Source organism: Bos mutus, chromosome 12, assembly GCF_027580195.1.
Source record: "Bos mutus isolate GX-2022 chromosome 12, NWIPB_WYAK_1.1, whole genome shotgun sequence".
NCBI lineage: Eukaryota > Metazoa > Chordata > Mammalia > Artiodactyla > Bovidae > Bos > Bos mutus.
The window spans coordinates 24,093,930-24,116,512 of NC_091628.1; the positions used below are offsets into that span (position 1 = coordinate 24,093,930).

At 38.6% G+C, this 22,583-nt stretch overlaps 1 protein-coding gene across 7 annotated transcripts in view; it reads left to right on the top strand.

The window, feature by feature from the left end:
• The first annotated feature begins 11,855 nt into the window (after positions 1-11,855).
• POSTN (periostin) overlaps positions 11,856-22,583 on the top strand; it is a 35,066-nt gene continuing 24,338 nt past the window's right edge. Inside the window, exons 1-6 of one of the 7 annotated variants that reach the window (XM_005907142.3) lie at positions 11,856-12,078; positions 13,400-13,498; positions 16,619-16,683; positions 18,686-18,843; positions 20,910-21,074; positions 21,934-22,080. In XM_005907142.3, coding sequence (XP_005907204.1) covers positions 11,960-12,078; positions 13,400-13,498; positions 16,619-16,683; positions 18,686-18,843; positions 20,910-21,074; positions 21,934-22,080 — 753 coding nt within the window. In that variant the 5' untranslated portion in view covers positions 11,856-11,959. The remainder of the gene's footprint in view (positions 12,079-13,399; positions 13,499-16,618; positions 16,684-18,685; positions 18,844-20,909; positions 21,075-21,933; positions 22,081-22,583) is intronic. The other 6 variants (XM_005907143.3, XM_014481960.2, XM_070380396.1 and 3 more) reach the window with 6 other exon arrangements.

A 22,583-nucleotide genomic window follows, 5' to 3' on the forward strand; every position in this document is an offset into this window, starting at 1 on the left:
GATATAATGGTCATCTGAGTTAAACTCACCCATTCCAGTCCATTTTAGTTCGCTGATTCCTAGAATGTCGATATTCACTCTTGCCATCTCCTGTTTGACCACTTTCAATTTGCCTTGATTCATGGACCTGACATTCCAGGTTCCTATGCAATATTGCTCTTTACAGCATCAGACCTTGCTTCTATCACCAGTCACATCCACAACTGGGTATTGTTTTTGCTTTGGCTCCATCCCTTCATTCTTTCTGGAGTTATTTCTCCACTGATCTCCAGTAGCATATTGGGCACCTACCGACCTGGGGAGATCCTCTTTCAGTCTCCTATCATTTTGCCTTTTCATACTGTTCATGGGGTTCTCAAGGCAAGAATACTGAAGTGGTTTGCCATTCGCTTCTCCAGTGGACCACATTCTGTCAGACCTCTCACCCCCATGACCCGCCCATCTTGGGTGGCCCCACATGGCATGGCTTAGTTTCATTGAGTTAGACAAGGCTGTGGTCCGTGTGATTAGATTGACTAGTTTTCTGTGATTATGGTTTGTGCGTCTGCCCTCTGATGCCTCTCGCAACACCTACCGTCTTACTTGGATCTCTCTTACCTTGGACATAGGGTATCACTTCACGGCTGCTCCAGCAAAGTGCAGCCGATGCTCCTTACCTTGGACGAGGGGTAATCTCCTCACAGCCGCCCCTCCTGACCTTGAACAACACAAGAGCAGCCCCTCCTGACCTCTTTCAACAGCCAACAGCCGCCTCTCCTGACCTCTTCCAACAACACAAGAGAAGACTCTACACATGGACATCACCAGATGGTCAACACCGAAATCAGATTGATTATATTCTTTGCAGCCAAAGATGGAGACGTTCTATACAGTCAGCAGAAACAAGACTGGGAGCTGACTGTGGCTCAGAGCATGAACTCCTTATTGCCAAATTCAGACTTACATTGAAGAAAGTAAGGAAAACCACTTAAATTGAAGAAAGTAAGGAAACTCAGATATGCAGATGACACCACCCTTATGGCAGAAAGTGAAGAGGAACTAAAAAGCCTCTTGATAAAAGTGAAAGAGGAGAGTGAAAAAGTTGGCTTAAAGCTCAACATTCAGAAAACGAAGATCATGGCATCTGGTCCCATCACTTCATGGGAAATAGATGGAGAAACAGTGGAAACAGTGTTAGACTTTATTTTGGGGGGTTCCAAAATCACTGCAGATGGTGACTGCAGCCATGAAATTAAAAGATGCTTACTCCTTGGAAGGAAAGTTATGACCAACCTAGACAGCATATTGAAAAGCAGAGACATTACTTTGCCAACAAAGGTCTGTCTAGTCAAGGCTATGGTTTTTCCAGTGGTCATGTGAGAGTTGGACTGTAAAGAAAGCTGAGCACTGAAGAATTGATGCTTTTGAACTGTGGTTGTTGGAGAAGACTCTTGAGAGTCCCTTGGACTGCAAGGAGATCCAACCAGTCCATTCTGAATGAGATCAGCCCTGGGATTTCTTTGAAAGGAATGATGCTAAAGCTGAAAGTCCAGTACTTTGGCCACCTCATGTGAAGAGTTGACTCATTGGAAAAGACTGTGATGCTGGGAGGGATTGGGGGCAGGAGGAGAAGGGGACGACAGAGGATGAGATGGCTGGATGGCATCACCGAATCGATGAACATGAGTCTGGGTGAACTCCAGGAGTTGGTGATGGACAGGGAGGCCTGGCATGCTGCAATTCATGGGGTCGCAAAGAGTCGGACATGACTGAGAGACTGAACTGAACTGAAAAAAAATATTGAGTTCTAAATATTTCATCTCTTCAAGTGAGTTGTATATGCTAAGTTAATTAGAAGCAGAAAGCATTTCTTTGATTAACTTAAAAGGAACAACAACAAAATCCAACTAGGATACTTTGTGTCAGAACATCTGAACCAGTGGCTGCCAATCCTGGCTGTTTATTATTATTTCTTGGGAAAGTATTTATTTATTTATTTATTTTCTAGGGTGGCGGTCTGGATATCTGCACTTTTTAAAAGCTTTTCAGGTCATTCTAATGTACTGTTAGGGTTAACTAATCTAGACATTTCATATAACAGTACTTTAGAGCCCAAGTTAGCTGGGGAATGGTCACAATATTTTTTTTACTATATAATTATAAAACCCTCACATTTTTAAAGGGTCAGCACGGATATATAGTTAAGCTAAAAGTCAGTTTTTAGGACTTTAGTTATTATAGCCAAAATAGTTTCATCTGCTACCTCCTGGATTTGTTATTTTGTCGATAAAATCTGAAAGGAATTAGTCAAGGCTGAACAAACTCTGAAGGAAGTTTATCTCCTTTACAGTTGGAAAAAGTGGTTCCAACCACTAGAGGTCAGACAGTTAAATCTGCAATATGATACAGAAACACTAAAGTTACCCAGTTTAGAATTCCACATCCTGATTTCAAAAATACTTTCTAAATTTTCTTCCATCATTAAAACCCATGTCCTTTCAAAAGTTCAAAGCCATTTCCTGCCAGGGTGGATAGGTGTTTTACACGTTATTTAGTCCAAGCTTCAAAATTCTAAAGAGAACTATAATCCAGGAGTATGGAAATTTAAAGCACGATCAGCATGATGATTTTCTGATGACTTTCAAAAAATAAAATAGGAAATGAAGCTATTAGGTATATAGTTCTTCCACATACATTATCTGATTTCACCAGTGTTTTGAGGACTCTGTAGGCATTTCTAGATCTACCAGAAGTCCCAGAATCTAATGCTATTCTCCCATTGCCACAAGTATTTTTATCCTCTTGTCATTGAGGGGTGTTGTCTATGAGCCCTCTTCTGACGTTTGGACTGACTTGTGACACTTTCAGTCATTATTACTGTGACTGAACATCGTCACGTGTGCTCAGAGTCAGCTCATTAAAAAACATGCATGTTAGTTGGATCATGGAGCTATCATGTACAAAGTCTAACTACTCTGAGGCTGCCACAAACTGGAGAGGCCATGGGGAGATGCTCCAGCTGACAGTGCCAGCTGAGCTCAGCCTTCCAGCCCACCTTGCCAACGTGCTTGACCTCCAAGTGAAGACACCATCTTGGCAACAGAGCCTCCTTCAGTACAAGGTGTTTCAGGTGGCGGCTGGCGGCCACTGACCAGCCATTCTGGCCTCCCCAGCTGAAGCTGCCGACAGCACAGCAGGATGGATCTTCAATGTGTACTGTGAGAATTCCCAGACCCAGAGAAATCCACTGCTATTTTATGCCTCTAAGCTCAGGATGGTGTGTTAGGCAGAGCTAGATAACTGGAACTCCCAGAGAAATTAACTGAGCTCCCTCCCTTCAACTGGGGTTTTGCCAAAACAGAAATGTCCAAAATGTGGGTCAATTTGGGCAAATGATTTGTTCTTTCATTATACCCATTAACCTTTGGATATAAACCTTTTAAGATTAAGGGGAGAAAAGGTGTTAAAAAAAAGCTGGCGAAAAAGTCACTGCTGCATGGTAAAAATATGTGCTGATGGGTGCTTAAATACAATTGAAAACATAATCTGTCTTAAAATTGAAATTCCCCAAATACTGTATGGATGTGAGAGTTGGACTATTAAGAAAGCCGAGAGCCAAAGAATTGATGCTTTTGAACTGTGGTGTTGGAGAAGACTCTTGTAAGTCCCTTGGACTGCAAGGAGATCCAACCAGTCCATCCTAAAGGAAATTAGTCCTGAATATTCATTGGAAGGACTGATGTTGAAGCTGAAACTCCAATACTTTGGCCACCTGATGCAAAGAACTAACTCATCTGAAAAGACTCTGATGCTGGGAAAGATTGAAGGCAGGAGGAGAAGGGGGTGACAAAGGATGAGATGATTGGATGGTGTCACCAACTCAATGGACATGAGTTTAAGTAAATTCTGTGAGTTGGTGATGGCCAGGGAGGCTTGGCATACTGCCGTCCATGGAGTTGCAAGGAGTCGGACATGACTGAGTGACAGAACTGAACTGACTGAAATACTCTCAGACTGAAGAAATATTAATTTACAGCCTCTATTTTTTTTACTGCTTGGCTATTAAAGTTTCTTACTGTACCAGCACTATCAACTCCCACCCAAAGTAAGTTTTCTCTCCCACATTTTACTTTGTGTGTGAATTCCAAACACTGATGATGTACATCAATATATTCATTATAATAAATAGCTACTATTGTTATTTTTAAGATCCCCTGGTGAAGGAATGGCAACCCACTCCTGTATTTTTGCCTGGAGAATCCCACAGACAGAGGAGCCTGGTGGGCTACAGTCCATGGGGTCACAAAGAGTCGGACACGACTGAGCAACTGAGTACATACACTGATCTTCAGGACTTTGCCTGGAAAATTCCATGGACTAGGAGCCTGGCGGCTACAATCCATGAGGTCACAAAGAGTAGGACACAACTGAGCAACTGAGAGCGCGCACGTGCACACACACACACACGCGTATTTAAGACTTTGCCTGAAAAAGTCCATGGACGAGGAGCCTGGTGGGCTATAGTCCATGGGGTCTGGACGTTACTGAGCACTCACACTTAAACTGAAAATGACTTGCTACAGGTAAGAAATGTGCAACTACGAGTGTGTCTATGAAAATAAAAAGCAGACTTAATCAAAAATTCTTTTCTCATTTAAGGTAAAAGCTGCCATCAACTACTATAAGCCTTATTTTTTTTTTTATCTGAATAAGAACCATAGAATTAGTCTCTATACCCACTTGAATGACTTTTCTCTCCAGAACTATTTCTAATAAGGTCATTTTTTTGCTGTTTGTTATATCCTGGGAGACTATTATGTCCAAACCCTTGTGTAGGTTGTACATGTAGGTATAATTTTAGGTCCTAAGACTTGTCTAATTCCATTTTTTCCACAAGTACAGGTATCCCCGGGAACAAGAATAAAAAAGGCATTTGTTTAAACAAGGAGAATAGGAGGTCTTTTCCATTTCTGTTCCCCCACAGTGCTAACACAGTACCCCAGGATTAGTTTGCACATAAGAAAATTGTAGCAAGTAAAAACCTTCTGCAATGCATGCATTTAGAGAAGTGACATTTTTGAGGACATTTGAACAAGGAAATTGGGAAATCTCATTATATAGGCGGAGAGAAAGAAGAATCTCCAATAGTAAAAATGCTCAATCTCTGCAATTGGAAAGTTATCATATAAGATCGATATCTGGAGAAGTGGAGAAAATCCGTTTATTTTAAAGCAGCCTCAATCTTTGAGGCTAGCAGACAGATTACAGTTGAAAAATGAGAAGTAGGGACTTCCCTCATGTTCCAATGGTTAAGAATTCTGCTTGTCACGCAGGGGGCTCCGGTCCGATCCCTGTTGCATAACTAAGATTCTATGTGCCTCAGAGCAACTGAGGCCATGCATCATGATTGGCAAGTCCGGGTGCCACCACTAGAGAGTCCAAGTGCCACAGTGAAAGATCCTGCATGGCCCAACGAAGATCCCACTTGCTGCAACTAAGACGTGACACAGCCAAACAATAAATAAATACTTTTAAAAAGAAAGAAAGAGAGAAAGGGATGTGAGAAGTAACTCAACTTTGGTTGTTTTCCTGGAAGAAGTACAAGAAACTTCTCAGGTATGGAGAGAGGGAGAGAATATAGGCAGTGTATTACAAACACTGGACACAGAAGTTGAGGATATGAGGACAATGTCAACATGGACAAATAAATGGAGGAGATATCAGCAGACAGAGGGCTAAATATGAGGCCTGAGAATATTTCTGTTTCAGAGGGACAAAAGGAGGTGATAAACAGATTATCATGAATGATGGTGTTAGTGTAGCTCAGAGCATTCTTTTAGGAGAACACATATGCCAGACAGGACATTGAAATTCTAGCACTTTAAGTGATGGATGTCTACAGAGTTCTTTCAACAGCAGCAGTTATCCATCCCTTCATCTTACAATCTGGTCTGAAAGGATATTAGAAGTTATCTGTAAGTGGGAGACAGATGGTGACTAGAGTCTTAACTGTCTCTGAAATGAGGACTTAGTTCAAATCTCAGTGAGAGAAAAGATCAAAGGCACCTGTTAACAGCATCAAGCAGGCAAGAAACATGAGGAGGAACCAATAGTTGAAAATAAACTGCGGAATTGATCATTTCCAATCAGTTACCTGACATAGAAAAGTCCATCACAATTTCTTATCCTTGTCACTAATCTATGTCAATGTAGCACAACAACAAAAACTCAGATTAAAAAACAATGAAGTGATTCATTCTTCAGACATATACATACAAACACAAGACCAGATTTTTCACTTTTTATCTGGATTTAACATCATTTATTGCAGTCAATCTAAATCAGCTTGAAAATATTGTATGTAAGAGATCATTGCTAATCTTTAGTTGCCTGGCATTCTGAAATGCACATAAAATGTTTAAGATTTTTTTATGTCACATTCATATTAATTATTATTTTAATCAAAATGTATATCTGTGCTTTTGGAAACATATACCGCACTTTCTCCACTAGATGTCTCCAGAGAAATACAAGTAAATACTGGTAATAAGAAGTGTTCCTAATACACTCCCATTTTAAAATTTTCAAAAGTTTGGACCTTAAATAAGGACAAATAGTGAAACACTGGTTACTTAGTATAGGAGTGAAATCTGTCACTGACAGATTTTTAAAGAAAATGAAGGTCTAAGTGCATTTTTTAAAAAAGATAGTACACTGTCTGCATTTACCACAGAAAGCCAACTGATTTCTAAATGAATTAACATTAAAAGAGATGTCATTTAATGCTTTCTTTGGGATCCAGTTAAGTCATATCTTTCTTGGAATATGATTTCATTATCTTAAATATGTTTGGCCAGGGCATGCCTAAAGATCTATGGGCAAAGATCTATAGAGGAAGAAATCCACTGGAAGAAACACACTGGGTGGATGGCTGGAAAGGTGACACTTCTTATAAGATTTACAAGGTGTTAGCCACAAATATCTGAGCCTATAATACTGCCCTTCCAAAGTTATGACCAACCTAGATAGCATATTGAAAAGCAGAGACATTACTTTCCATCTAGTCAAGGCTATGGTTTTTCCAGTGGTCATGTATGGATGTGAGAGTTGGACTGTGAAGAAAGCTGAGCACTGAAGAATTGATGCTTTTGAACTGTGGTTGTTGGAGAAGACTCTTGAGAGTCCCTTGGACTGCAAGGAGATCCAACCAGTCCATTCTGAAGGAGATCAGCCCTGGGATTTCTTTGGAAGGAATGATGCTAAAGCTGAAAGTCCAGTACTTTGGCCACCTCACGCGAAGACTTGACTCATTGGAAAAGACTGTGATGCTGGGAGGGATTGGGGGCAGGAGGAGAAGGGGACGACAGAGGATGAGATGGCTGGATGGCATCACTGACTCAACGGATGTGAGTCTGGGTGAACTCCGGGAGCTGGTGATGGACAGGGGGGCCTGGCGTGCTGCAATTCATGGGGTCGCAAAGAGTCGGACACTACTGAGCGACTGAACTGAACTGAACTGACCTCTTTTAAGTTGGCCATTAATGTTTAATTTTATTTTGGCCGTGTGAATGTTTAATGAGGAAAAAACTGCAAAATTTAATTTTAGGCTTAATTTGAATTCCTTCTACTGTTGGCTGAGTTCAGCATAATCTAATCACTTTAAGAAAATGTTTTCTCTCATTTGAGGGAAGTAACATCTCTGGGGTCTTTGCCAGAACTTCAGTTTACAAAGCTTCCAGGTACAGAACTTCCAGGTACCAAGGAAGGCTGCACCCTTCACTGGTGAATGTGCTTGGACACTGAGAATTGGGTCCCCAAGAAAGTGTAGCTTCCCTTTAAGCTAAGGTGCTTCAAAGCCTTAAGGTGTTTTACAAGTAAGTTCTATTACTGGTGTTTTACAAATGAGCAAAAGGAAAGAAAAGTAATACTCAAGAAACATCAAGATTCCACACACACACAAAAAATGGGATTTTAAATTATTGGATAATTCAATTCAATTATTGGATCACTCCAGATCATGCAATACCAAGGGCATTCTGTTTTTAAAAAACCTGCTCTTGGCTTGAGTATCTAGGTTTGTTGAATCCATAGGCCATGTCCAATCCTAGAGCATGCAGAATAAGTTTAATGTTGGTTACATGCTGGTCGGAGAAGGCACTGGCGACCCACTCCACTACTCTTGCCTGGAAAATCCCATGGATGGAGGAGCCTGGTAGGCTGCAGTTCATGGGGTCGCTAAGAGTCAGACACGACTGAGCGACTTCACTTTCACTTTTCACTTTCATGCATTGGAGAAGGAGATGGCAACCCACTCTAGTGTTCTTGCCTGGAGAATTCCAGGGACGGGGGAGCCTGGTGGGCTGCCATCTATGGGGTTGCACAGAGTTGGACACCACTGAAGCGACTTAGCAGCAGCAGCAGCAGCAACACATGCTGGTGATAGGTCTTCCCTAGTGTCTCAGACAGTAAAGAATCGGCCTGCAGTGAGAGACCCAGGTTCCATCCCTGGGTTGGGAAAATTCCCTGGAGAAGGGAATAGCAGTCTACTCCATTACTCTCGCCAGGAGAATTCCATAGACAGAGAAGTCTGGTGGGCCACAGTCCATGGGGTGGCCAAGAGTAGAGCACAACTGAGCGACTAACACTTTTCACATGCTGGTGATAATAAGCACAATACTTTAATCACATCACAGTCTCTAGAGGTTACAAGGCCTCTACAATGACCCACCTGATAATTTGCAAACTGCCAGTAAGTTAGCATCCTGATAGTTAGAAACAAACATCTCTTTCAGACACGTTATTTTTCTTTGGTTGTAAATCATTTCTTTTTCAGTAATGACTTACATTTCCAGGTCAAACTCTGCAACCCTGAAAGTCAGACAATTGCCAAGGTTTCAATCTTCCTCCAGACTGCTAATAAAATTATGTAGCTAACACAGGGGCAGGATCTTTTCATGAAACCGAAGAATAAGGGTCCTGTGTGGAGAGAAAGCAAGAGATTAACCCTTAGTGACTTCTCTGAAAGGAGAGAATTGTGTTGCTCTCAAGATTTTAAAATCTTTTCTCTACAGCTTGGGCAGTGTTTTCTTCCCATTCTCTGAAACTATTTCCTTCCCTCACCCTACACCAAGTTGTTGATGGACCACAGTTTCATTATTAGCTTCCTTAAAGCCAGGATGCTGGCTAAAGTAGTTGCTTGGACTTCCTCCCACTATATAATGTCTTATAATATCACACTTCTGGGCTAAGCTCAGCATTTTAAATTGCAGTGCTTTTTTTCTTTTTACCCTAAATGCTCCTTCTCTTGGAATGTTCTCCAACCTCTAAATTTACATGTAATTTAGATGTACAATCTGGTCCTCATTTTCAAGATCCTCTTTGATGGCATTACTCATCCTGAATGTAAATATTTGTTGAGGGCTAGCATGTGTTGACGTCCCTGGGACTTTTACAAGTTCCAAATATAATGCTCAGGATGGCTACATTTAAGCTCAATTATTCAAAACTCTGAAAAGAAAGATTTAAGAACCCTCTTTTTAAAATGTGAACATATATCATGCTTCTTACAAAAAGTAAATCTCTAACTCCTTTCAGAAGAGGACAGTTGCCTTTTGAAATACTAACGCCTTTCCATTTTCACGACTTTTTTCATGCAATTATTTGTCCATTTGCTCCACTGAAGGAATCAGGATGAATGGAAGCCATTGATTCCCACGGATAAAACTGTGGTCACAGAAACAAATACTTCAAAATTGTTCTTGAAAATAATCAATATATTTTCCATTTATAGGCACTGATAAAAAAGTAGGTAACAACAGAATATTATTAATTTTGCTTTCACACCTATCTTCCTAAGTCTATGTGTTGTCATTCTGGACCAGATTTAAAGAACTCTTTTACTCTTGATACATATTAACCAAGTTTATATCTTCCACTGAATACCTCAGTCTTTCTTCTCCAGTCCAACCCCACTGGATATGAGTAGATTTCAGCTTCATCACAAAAGTGCTTATTAACAGTTACAGCTATCTAAAACAAAAAGGGTTGCATTAATCTCAGAGAGCATCTCAGTAAAGAGTGATGACTATTAATATTTACAGTGATGATGTTGGAGAGGTTTCTGTATCTTGAGTTTGATCTGTTTCTCTATAATTCCAAAATTCCACCATTATATCTTAAGATGTTCAATCTACATCATAATGCCTCACCAGTCTAGAATCGAAGACTTTTATATACCTATGTTATTAATAATCTAATAACTAATATATTTATATTAGAACTTGTTTTCATAAAAGCTTTTCTATCCTATTTAATAAACAATTACTGATCACCTACTATTTGTACAACATAAGGATAATAGAAACCTACTGTATAAAGCAAACCAGTGACATTAAAATTAAAATAATTCCATTCAGAGGAACGTAAGTGATAGATTAATTCTTCCCACGAGGGGCCAGGGAAAGCATACACTTTACTTCTTACCATCTTCTCTCCAGTTCTCCTTCTGAATTGCTCTTGCATTTTCTCTACCTTAATATCAAGGTTTTCAAATTGAAAAGAAGCCTCTAAACATATTTTAGAATTTATTATTTTATTGTATGCTTTCTCAATCAACTAGCAGCACATTGCAGAATTATTTCAGCGCCCCAAGACAAAATCCTACAGCAAGCTTACCATAACTCTCCTGGTTCTTGGAATCCTCTTTGGCCCATTCCAGTCCCCCTTAAAAGCCCATCCAATCGGGCAACACAGATTCAGTTTGAGATTTCTCTCCATTGCCAGTGGGGAATCAACTCTGATGGACCATTGTAGCTGGAATGCTTTGCAACAAGAATGTATTTGAATTACACTGTTACTTTAGGATAATGTGTGACTTATTTATCCAGGGAGACTGCAGTTATTGCAGGCAATTGTTGACTTCTGATGTTCAAATTTCTTTCATCCAAAGCGTTCTGAACATTTGCCGTATCATATATGGGGTGGTGAGAGTGGATATTCTCTTGGCTAGGAAACGCACTGCGTAACATTGAGACTTTAGTTACTCTTTATAAAACAGAAGAAGCAGAATTCCGGCAATGCCCCTGTTTCTTAACACATATTGCATTATTCCCTTTCAGTTAGATTGGTAATAGTGGTTTCCAAAAGGGCATGCTTTTGCCCCGTGGTTACCAAGAGATGTGCTGTCCAGAGATGGTCAACATCATGCCCTGCATGTAAGGAAAGAAACACCAAAGCACGCATGCTTTTCCTTTGCTGCTTCATTTCAAAAGTTAGGGAAACTTGCCAGAACTGGATGTGTGTTAACTCCATCTATGCCTTGACATCTGAAAGGAGAAGTGAAATGGGAGGTATCCCCCCAGTTTAGTGAAAATCTGATCCCTCCTACATGTTTCATCATCCAGTTAAAATTCTAATCTCATACTCTGTGAAAGTTTGTATCTAGACAACATTTGTTTTTAATCAGCAGTCGTTACTGCCTTGTGATTATCAGATTTACATCGACCTTTGCTTACTGGTGAAAAATAATAACCTTCCAGTTCGGCTCTGAACTGAATATGACAAAATGTGATAAGATCCAATCATGCTCTCATTGAGCACGGGGACAGGGACTCTGAAAGGTGTGGATTACAGAATGATCCTTAACGTCTAAACGAAATCATTTCCCATGAAAACCCTCTAAATTACAAATGAATAAGACGGAAATTTGAAACAAGTCAGGAAGCAAAATAAAGAAAAGATAAATCATACAAAAATAAACATCTTTTGGAGAGCGAGAAGAAAAAAGAGGCTCAGTAAATACAACTGACAAAAGCGGATTTTAGCTGGCAACTTGAAGCTGCTGATGCCTTTTGGAGAGAGTTCAGATTCCCAGGTTGATGCAGAGCTCCCTCCCAGAACTCTGACATGTATATAAGCTCTGAGCTCTCCAAAGCCCACTGCCAGTTCTCTTCGTGAACTAACTGCAACGGAGAGACTAAAGATGATTCCTTTCTTACCAGTATGTTCTCTGTTCCTGCTGCTGGTTGTTAACCCTGCAAATGCCAATGGTCATTATGACAAGATCTTGGCTCACAGCCGTATCAGGGGCCGGGATCAGGGGTAAGTCAGTGGTTTGATTTTATAAACCTTTCCCCACCCCCACCCCCTTAGCTTGTTGTATGTATATTTCTACATAAAGTTTCTTATTTATACCTCAGGGGTTTTTTCCTACTTATTTGTAATAAGAAAAAGGAACAAATGAGTAATCTGTGGTTTATGTACATGTCTTAAACTTTAAGAATTACTGTCCAAATAATTTGTGTATAATTGCTTTTTATGAAACATTGCAAGATTTTAGTCTAATTAACAACATTTAACAGGGCATTTCTTTACAATTCAGTTTATTTGTGTTTTATTTCCTTCTAAATTTTTGGAATGAGGTTTTCAAAATTAAAGAATCTGTAGCTAGAGGCTCTCATTACATAAACAGCTTTGAAATATCTCACATTACGTTAGGGAAAATTTCATTTATGTATGTGTAGGTATGTATGTATGTATGTGTAATTTTCATTATGAAAATTACACAATAGATAATGTAACAAGTTTTCTGAAGTTTTTTGAAGCATTTAAGAATGCTTTTAAATTTTGCATTCTGTAAAATTTGCAATAACTTGATTTCATAGAAAAAACTACACCTGAGTTTCTTAAAGTTATCAGACAATTTAGTAACTTAACGAAGCATTTAGTATTAATTTTTGAAATGGATGTTGGTACTGCTGCCTGTGTCTCAGAGGAATTTTTCATCATGCTTCCAAGTTCCCTTGCCTTACAGAGCAAATAAGACTCGCATCTCTTTAAGGGAGAAAAACACTTAAAATTCTGGCAGAGAATGTTTTAATCTAATTACTTCCAGGCAAAGAAATAAATTTTCCTTTGGGCAGCCATATTATTTAAGTTAATCTTAGCATTCACTTACTTCTGTGATTGCTTACCTAGAAAATTACAGAGCACAGTATCTTGGGACTTAGTAAAACTTGTCTATTTTGCTGTCTGATCTGTCATTGCTCCAGGGCCCCGAAGCCACTCCCAAGCCCTACGTGAGTACATGTTTGGTTTAAAAGGGTCAGGGCATTACCTACTATTAAAAGTAATAAGAAACATATTGTTAAAATCTATTAGATTAACTTCTGAAATACTGGCATTGTATTCCCAGAAGTGTACAATTTCCTCTCTGTCTGTCACAGTTAGTTTTTCTAATGACTCAGTAGGATTGGATCAAGAATGAGATCTGCCCATGACGAGAGTCACATCTTTAAAAATCTAAACCACATAGTAACTTTTTCATTTTCTTTCTTTGTTTTTAACCACCTGACCTACAGATATGAAAAACTATTTGTTAATGTTATGATATTTAACACTCTTCCTTACTTCTATCTTCCAGTCCAAATGTCTGCGCCCTTCAACAGATCTTGGGCACCAAAAAGAAATACTTAAGTACCTGCAGGAACTGGTATCAAGGTGCCATCTGTGGAAAAAAAACGTAAGTCTCATCTTTTCTTTAATGTGCCAATTCCAAAGACAATACTGCAACGCCCATGGCTTTCTTTGGACAGAAACACACACTGTTCTTTTGAAAATTCTCTCCAAAATTGGGAGCTTAAAAAAAATGGATCACTGTGAATAAAGAAATTTCCCCTGCATTTCTCCCTGTACTCATAAAACTAACTTTTTCCCTGACTCTACGGCACTAGCCATGTGACCTGCTATAGAATCACTGTAATAGTTGGGCTACGTCATTTCTACTCCTGGTTGGGCCTCTTTTATCTTGGGGCTTCCTGGTGGCTCAGTTGGCAAAGAATCTGCTTGTGATACAGGAGACCTGGGTTCAATCCCTGGGTCAGGAAGATCCCCTGGAAAAGGAAATGGCCACTGGCCATGTGACTTGGTATAGAATCACAGAAAGTTTGAATGGAATCACTGAGTTTCACTATGTCATTTCTCCTCCTGGTTTGGTTTTTTTTTTGTCTTGGGGAAGTCAATTAACCTCATTGTCTCAGTTTTCTCATTTTATTAAAAAGTGGGCCAGAGGAACAGATTGATCTGAAAAATCAGGATTTTAAGGTAAGATTGTTTGCCTCCAGTCATTTAGAAATTATCTAAAATACTCCACTTTACCCTAGAGTTTTCATCAAAGATTAAAGTTGGAAAAGATTCAGGTTTCATCTTTTCATTTAATCCGTCACTCCATCCCAAACTGTCAGATTCTTGGAGTCTCCAAAGGTGATAATTGAAGCCCACCACTAGACTATTTCAATAACCAAAAAGATGATTACTCCCCAATTTAGTTATCTGTTTCACTTATTAACTTAAAATTGGAAAACATTTTTTATTACTTGATAGTTTATTGGTTTAATCAATTAATACATATTGGCAAATTCTTCATTTTAATATGGAGGAGCTGAGTTCTAGATAGAACAAGTTACTAGATTAAAAAGGTCAGAGATGTCATCCTTGCTCAAGAAAACAGTGGAAATGGCTCCTGCCTGCTTCCTATTAATTTGGACCCCACCCTCAGTGAAGGATACCCTGAGAACCACAATATTATGGGAGACACATCATCGTTAAATTTCAGATACCCTAAATAGGTGAAAGGGTTAGGGTATTGCTAAAAATATATTCCTAACAATAATATTGGTTACAAATACTAAATCACATAATCTTTTGGAGTCTTCATTGCTTTACCTATGAAATGTGAATTTAATTCATATTCTGAAGGTAAAGAAAGTGAAGTCACTCAGTCGTGTCCGACTCTTTGCGACCCTATGGACTGTAGCCTACCAGGGTCCTCCATCCATGGGATTTTCCAGGCAAGAATACTGGAGTGGGTTGCCATTTCCTTCTCCAGGAGATCTTCCTGACCCAGGGATTGAACCCTGGTCTCCCGCATTGTAGGCAGACGCTTTACCGTCTGAGCCACCAGGGAAGCTCTGAAGGTAAAATGAATGAACAAATGTGAAATTACTAAATAACTTTAATTCATAATATTAGTCATCCTTAAGTTTAAATTATTTTAAGCAAATTGGATATACACTGGTTGGAAAAGGAGGTATGAACAGATACTATTTAAAATGCATAAGGCTATCTTTATTTCTACTAAGAATCATGTATTCAAAACATACAGCCTTAGCTGGACTCTCCATAGTAACCAAGTTTAGGACCCCACAGGACACTGCTGCCTGTTCCCACACATTGGCTTAATATAATTGTAACTAATGTTACTTCTTGACCGGAACATTATTCCTATTAGTTTGCAGACATCTGCTAGACTTATGAGTCATTGACACAATTACAATGTAAGTCAGTGGTTACAAGGATCCTGGCCATGATTTAGGTCAGGCCCCAGCTGGGAATGCCAAAGCTCTGGATTCTTCTCCCTTTGTTCTTTATATTCCTGATTACCATGAGGCTTATTTGGAATGCACACTAACTACATAAGAAAGGACCTGCTTTCTGAAACATTTAAGGGAAATCTTTATTACACCCTTCCTGGAAGTTAAGGAAGTCTGATATAATCTTACTTTAATCATCTAAATATATTAGAGATGCCAAGGCTTGTACAAGGCATATGCCAAGAATCCTTCTTGCTTTCCATTAAAAAAAATTTCCTGCTTTGAAGTCTGGTTTTTTACCAGAAATATAACGTGTCTTCTTTGACTAATTACATTAGCTTATTTCTGTTAACTTCATTTTCACAAACACATTGACATCTGTACTCTGGAATAAATGTAAATGCTGGTAGCTAGGTTTAAATAACCAAAGACATCAATAATATTGACAGGAAGAATGCCTGATTTGCCATCTGCTTGCAGCTGCTAAAAATTCCAAAGTCGTCTTTAGGACCTTACGTATCAGTTGACAGAAATGTATTAAATGATTTGCTCAAGGTCACACATCTACTAGGTAGTGGAACTGGGAACCAAATTTCATTCTTCTGGCTCCACGATCCTGGAATTTTCCACCATGCCATGAGGCTAATGAGAAACGAAACTCATATAACTACCTTAATGTCATAAAAGGTCAAAGATATGGTTTTTCCAGTAATCATGTGGGGATGTGAGAGTTGGACCATCCAGAAAGCTGAGCGCAGAAGAACTGATGCTTTTGAATTGTGGTGCTGGAGAAAACTCTTTAAAGTTCCTTGGACAGCAAGGAGACCAAACCAGTACATCCTAAAGGAAATCAACCCTGAATATTCATTGGAAGGATTGATGCTGAAGCTCCAATACTTTGGCCACCTGATGTGAAGAGCCAATTCATTAGAAAAAACCCTGATACTGGGAAAGATTGAAGGCAGGAAGAGAAGTGGGCAACAGAGGATGAGATGGTTGAATGGCATCACCTACTCAATGGACTTGAGTTTGAGCAAACTTAGGGAGATAGTGAAGGACAGGGAAGCCTGGCCTGCTGCTTCATGGGGTTGCAAAGAGTCAGACACAACTTAGCAACTAAACAACAATGTCATAAACAAACAAACAAACAACAAACTTGATATCTAAATTATCAATAAGTCATGGCAAAAAATGATATGTTTTGCTATCTTTGTCAAAATGTATCCTATGCAGTGCCTCCATTTTAATATTAATTTTCTTCCAATGTATAGGACTGTGTTATATGAATGCTGCCCTGGTTATATGAGGATGGAAGGAATGAAAGGCTGCCCAGCAGGTAATGTTTCAATTATAGGATTAAATGAAAAATTTGTCTTGTGTGAGGGAAAAGAGTTGAATTAGCTTTTAGAGAAGCCAATATGTGTGTGTGTTTAGCACCATGATAAATCCAAGATATATTCTCCATATCTTAATCATTAGTTCATCAAGGCAATAAAGCATGAAAACATACATCTTGTACACTGGGTGCTGGGCAACAGACACTTATTCCAAATTTAAATTAGTTCAACATTTCCTCAAGACAAAGATCCTCACTACAAAATCCCTTTCTTTGAACTCGTCTAGAAACATGGGTTGACTACTTGGCAAGGCATCATCTTTTCTGATTCAACAGCTCTGATTTTATAAGGTTCTTCATATTGAAAGTTGGTTTCCTGTAACTCACCAACTTGAGAAAAAATAGTTCATCTATTTCCTCTTTGAGATGACAGCCATTCAAATATTTAACACAAGTCATCATACCCTTCCTCCAGCTATTCTGTCTTCCCCAGTAGAATCTTCCTTTCTGTGGGCTCATCACCCACAGTTTGAATGGGATCTAGACTTTGGAGCCCTTACTGTCATGGACAGCAACCCATGGAAAACCTCTAATCCAGTCTTTTTTTTTTTTATTGTGATCCAAAACTGGTGTCTACAACCCATGTGTGTCCAGGCAGTGGAGAGAATATTGAGACAAATATGTCAGTGTAGGGAGCTCCTGAACTTTTGTTGATGTCATTGGTAACCATGTTATGCCATTAGCTCATGTTGAATTTTTAATTAATTAATACAGAGTAGTGGTCTGTTTTATATGAATACTATCAAATCAAGTCTTCCACAGGAATTTGTTTTTTCAACTTAGGCACAGGATTTACATGGAACCTTGTGGCATTTAACCTGTTAATTTGGACTCATTTTCCCCATTCTGCTGGGGTGTCTTTAAATCCTAATTTGTAATTTAATTTACTAATTGCATACCTGTTCTTTCTATTGTCACAAAGATAAGAATCATATCTCCTGTGATATGATCCAAGTCATACTAAACTTTAAATAAGGTCATGAAGAATAAGTTGGCTATACCCAACCTAAAGGCTAACATTCACATATTAATTTTCATTCTGAAGTTCAGGAGATATATTCTGGCAGTGTTAGATATTTTAATCTATTTTCTTCCTGAAATTATGATGAAAAGAAGTAGGTCTACATATTTCTTTCAGGGACCCAAATCTATGTAATTATGGTCCTTATACCTACCAGTATTATACTACTTAGGAGCTTTAAGCCAGCATGAAAAAAATTATTACCTTGGCCACTCTCAGAGAGAAGTGAGGAAATTTTTTTTCAATGAAATGATCAAAGATACTTAGTGATAATTGTGATTGAACCCTTATAGACATAGCAGATTTGACAACTAAATAGATAAAACATTAAATAAACTAGGATAATAATTTAAAATTCTTTGACCTTCAACATAAAGGATAAGTACTTTGGGGCTTCCCAGATGGTACCAGTAGTAAAGAATCTGCCTACAGTGTGGGAGACCCGGGTTCAATCCCTAGGTTGGGAAGATCCCCTGGAGTATGAAATGGCAACCCACACCAATATTCTTGCCTAAAAAATTCCATGGACAGAGGAGCCTGGAAGACCCTAAAGCTGGGAAAGATTGAAGGCAAAACAAGATGGGGATGGCAGAGGATGAGATAGTTAGATAGCATCACTAAACCAATGGACATGAGTTTGAGAAAACTCTGGGGAATAGTGAAGGACAGGGAAGCCTGGCATGCTGCAATCCATTGAGTCACAAAGAGTTGGACAGGACTGAGCGACCAAACAACAACAATAGTACTTTATCATTTGACATTCAAAAAGCAACTTTCATATAAAGCTGATGATTCATAGACTTGTGCTGCTAAAATCATCAGTAAAATATCTTGAGGGACTTCTTGTAAAGGTTAAATCATTGTAAAATAACATTTTTGACATTTTCTCCTAAGTACTTATTCATCTTTTGATTATTTCAGTGATGCCTATTGACCATGTTTATGGAACGCTGGGCATTGTGGGAGCTACCACCACACAGAGCTATTCTGATGTCTCAAAACTGAGGGAGGAGATTGAAGGAAAGGGATCATTCACTTACTTCGCACCGAGTAACGAAGCTTGGGACAACCTGGATTCTGTAATTCATTATTTTTAATGAATATAATTTTTGCTGTTATTGTTATATTATTTCAATATATTAACTTAGAAATTAATAGAAATTGTATATTAATTTCTATATTAATAGAAATTGTATATGATTTATTAACTTAGAAATTAATAGAAATTGTATATCTTTATGTTGTGCATATATAATGATACATAAAAAGATGAGGGTATTAAGGATGCTCCTTAATTGAGGGTAAGGAAAAAGTGGCTCAGTGGTAAAGAATACGCTTGCCAGTGCAGGAGATGCGGGTTCAATCCCTGATTGGGAAGATCCCCTGGAGAAGGAAGTGGCAACCCATTCCAGTATTCTTGCCTGGAAAATTCCCACTAACAGACGACCCTGGTGGGCTACAGTCCATAAGGTCGCAAAGAGTTGGACATGAATGAACATGCAAAAAACAAACAAACAAACAAAAAGGAACAAATCATTTTAGAACCTCCATGAATGGAATAACAGCCCCCCAGGCTCATTTCCGTAACTGGCAACCCCAATCTCAGAGTCCAAACATTAAAATTATGAGTCATCCTTACTTCTCCCCTCTTCAGTTCTTAGAAACTACTATTAGTCATCCACAGCTCATTTTTCATCCTCGTAATACACTCCTTCTGTTACACATTGCCCCCAGATCAACCTTCTTAAAGCCCAGGCTAATCATTGTATTCTAATGCCACAAAAGTGGCTTAGTGGCTCCCTATTGCCAGTTTAATTTACTCTTTGCTTGAGAATTAAGGTCTTCTATGTCATTGTCCCATATACTTTTCTAAAATTTCTCCCTGTTATCTGAGAAACATAAAACCACACTGGACAACTTCTGCTTTCTGTGCCAGCAGTTGGACTTAGAAAGATCACTACAACATTCCTACCCCATCTACCTATCCTGCAAGACCTGTCTCCAAACTTTGAATTGCTGGCCATTTTCGTTTGACTTAGAAAGCATTTTTTCCTCCATCTGTCCTTTATCTAATCATGCTTATATATACCAGCTGCTATAGGACCCGTGGGCTTCCCAGGTGGAGCTAGTGGTAAAGAACCTGCTTGCCAATCCAGGAGATGCAAGAGACACAGGTTTAATCCCTCGGTCAGGAAGATCCCCTGGAGGAGGGCATGGCAACCCACTCCAGTATTCTTGCCTGGAGAATCCCATGGACAGAGCAGCCTAGTGGGCTACATTTCATAGGGTCTCAAAGAGTCAGACACAACTGAAGTGACTTAACATGCACGCACACAGGATAAGTACCTCAAAGATCAAGATTTCACATTGTATTTCTCATAACACCAAGTACAGTATGATATGATTTTGAATAAATCAAAGGTACAGAATGGTTGAATTCTTGAATGTTATAGAATAAACATTAAACACATTAAAATTACAATAGTGTATGTATACAAATATAATGCCATTTTTAATTTTTTTCCACCCTAAAATTTTAAATATCTGATAATTTCATATCCTCTAAGCCTTGACAGCAAGAGCATCTCTTCATCAATATATTCATTAAAATTTTTGTTTTGACTCTGCTGCTGCTACTGCTGCTAAGTCGCTTCAGTCGTGTCTGACTCTGTGCAACCCCATAGACGGCAGCCCACCAGGCTCCCCCGTCCCTGGGATTCTCCAGGCAAGAACATTGGAGTGGGTTGCCATTTCCTTCTTCAATGCATGAAAGTGAAAAGGGAAAGTGAAGTCGTTCAGTTGTGTCCGACTCTTCACGACCCCATGGACTGCAGCCCACCAGGCTCCTCCGTCCATGGGATTCTCCAGGCAAGAGTACTGGAGTGGGGTGCCATTGCCTTCTCCAGTTTTGACTCTAAAAATGTCCAAATACTCTATAAGATCTGGAAGACTTTACTGAGTACCTGTACTTATAAAATTTCTTAATCAATTGAAATAATATAATTTTAAGTTATTTATTTCAATTTGTTTTGACCATCTGGGTAATTCAATGAGAAAATAAGAAGAGAGTAGAAACAGTGTGATTATAGGCATTTTAATAATTAACTATAATAAAATAAACTTCTGCCATTTCAATTTTTCCTAGGATATCCGGAGAGGTCTGGAGAGCAATGTGAATGTTGAATTACTGAATGCTTTACATAGCCACATGGTTAATAAGAGAATGTTGACCAAGGACTTGAAAAATGGCATGATTATCCCTTCAATGTATAACAACTTGGGGCTCTTCATTAACCATTATCCTAATGGGGTAAGTTTATTTAATAAAAAGTACATTTATCAATAACACTGTCCCTAATTTTTTCTATGACCTTTATATAAGGTTTACAGAAATAATAAAATGTCAGTGAATAAACTTTTCCTTACATGTCAAGCATGTGAATTTCCAATTCAGAGACTGATTTCTGCCAAAGAGTGTTAGCAAGGAAGAAATTAAATTGACAGTTTGTTGACAGTAGACTTAGATGTTTTACAAAGGGAAATTTTATTAGTTGATGTGTTTAATCAATAAGAGAAAAATAAAGAATAAGAATTTATCAAAGAATAATCAGAGAATGAGAATTCTTTTATTCATCCCCTTGCTACTATACTGATTTAGACTTTTGTGGGTTTTGATAAGCATGTTTTGATAAAGTCATTGTGGGAAACTTCCAACAAGGTCATGGGGTTCTTCCAACAGTCAGATTTCCAGGGACAGAAAGGGTCATTGATGAAGCAATATTCAGGAAATCACTGAAATAGAACTGGTTACATTTATGTAATAATTGTTTCTGTCTCAGAACTTGGCCCACATTAGAAATAGTGTATGACTATCTCTAGAAAAGAAAGTGAGCAATAAAAACAATAATTCAAAAAATGTTTTGCCTTATGTTTCTAGACATGTTAAGTACAATTGGGTTCTCAACTGGTTTTGGTCTTGGTTTTTGGGTTTTTTTGTTTTTTTAGACACAGTCATTTGTAAGTCTCCATCCTCAGCATTTGTATTCAGAATGTCAGTTCTTTCCTGTTACATTTACCAATAAACTTGAGACATGGGAAATGGGCTTGCAGTCCCAATGGTCAACGGACAGCTGTGATTTCTGCAATTTGATTTTCCCAAACAATTGCAGGTTGTCACTGTGAACTGTGCTCGAATCATCCATGGGAACCAGATTGCAACAAATGGCGTTGTGCATGTCATTGACCGTGTCCTTACACAAATTGGTACCTCAATTCAGGACTTCATTGAAGCAGAAGATGAGCTCTCATCTTTTAGGGTATGTCCAAGAAGTAACAGCAGATTGTTTTGGACCACTGAAATTCTCCTCTTCCCCATCAGATTCTAAAAAAATAATAAAAAGCTATTAATTAATAAAAGACTGTCAAATCTGGCAGACACATAAGCAGTATATTTCTTGAAATGAAAAGGTTTTCATTATACACAGAAGAACTCGTCTTCTCATATGAAAGAATAATATTTATGTGGACATAATAAAGAATGATTAGTTATGTGACTGAAGTGTATTGAGCACATTTAGAATGTGTCCATCAGTTATTATACTAACTGCTGGATATTGCTTCAGTCACACAGGCATTAGCAGAATTTCCCATCTAACATACAGTTTGTAGAAAGTTCAAAATAACCTGGCTGTTTGTGCAAAAAAAAAAAATTTTTTTAAAGATCTAACAAGAGAAAGATATAATTTCTACAGCTTTCTATAGGGTCAACTCTCCGGTGTCAGCCTAGACTGAGTGTCTTGTAGCTTTTTTCCTGAATTTG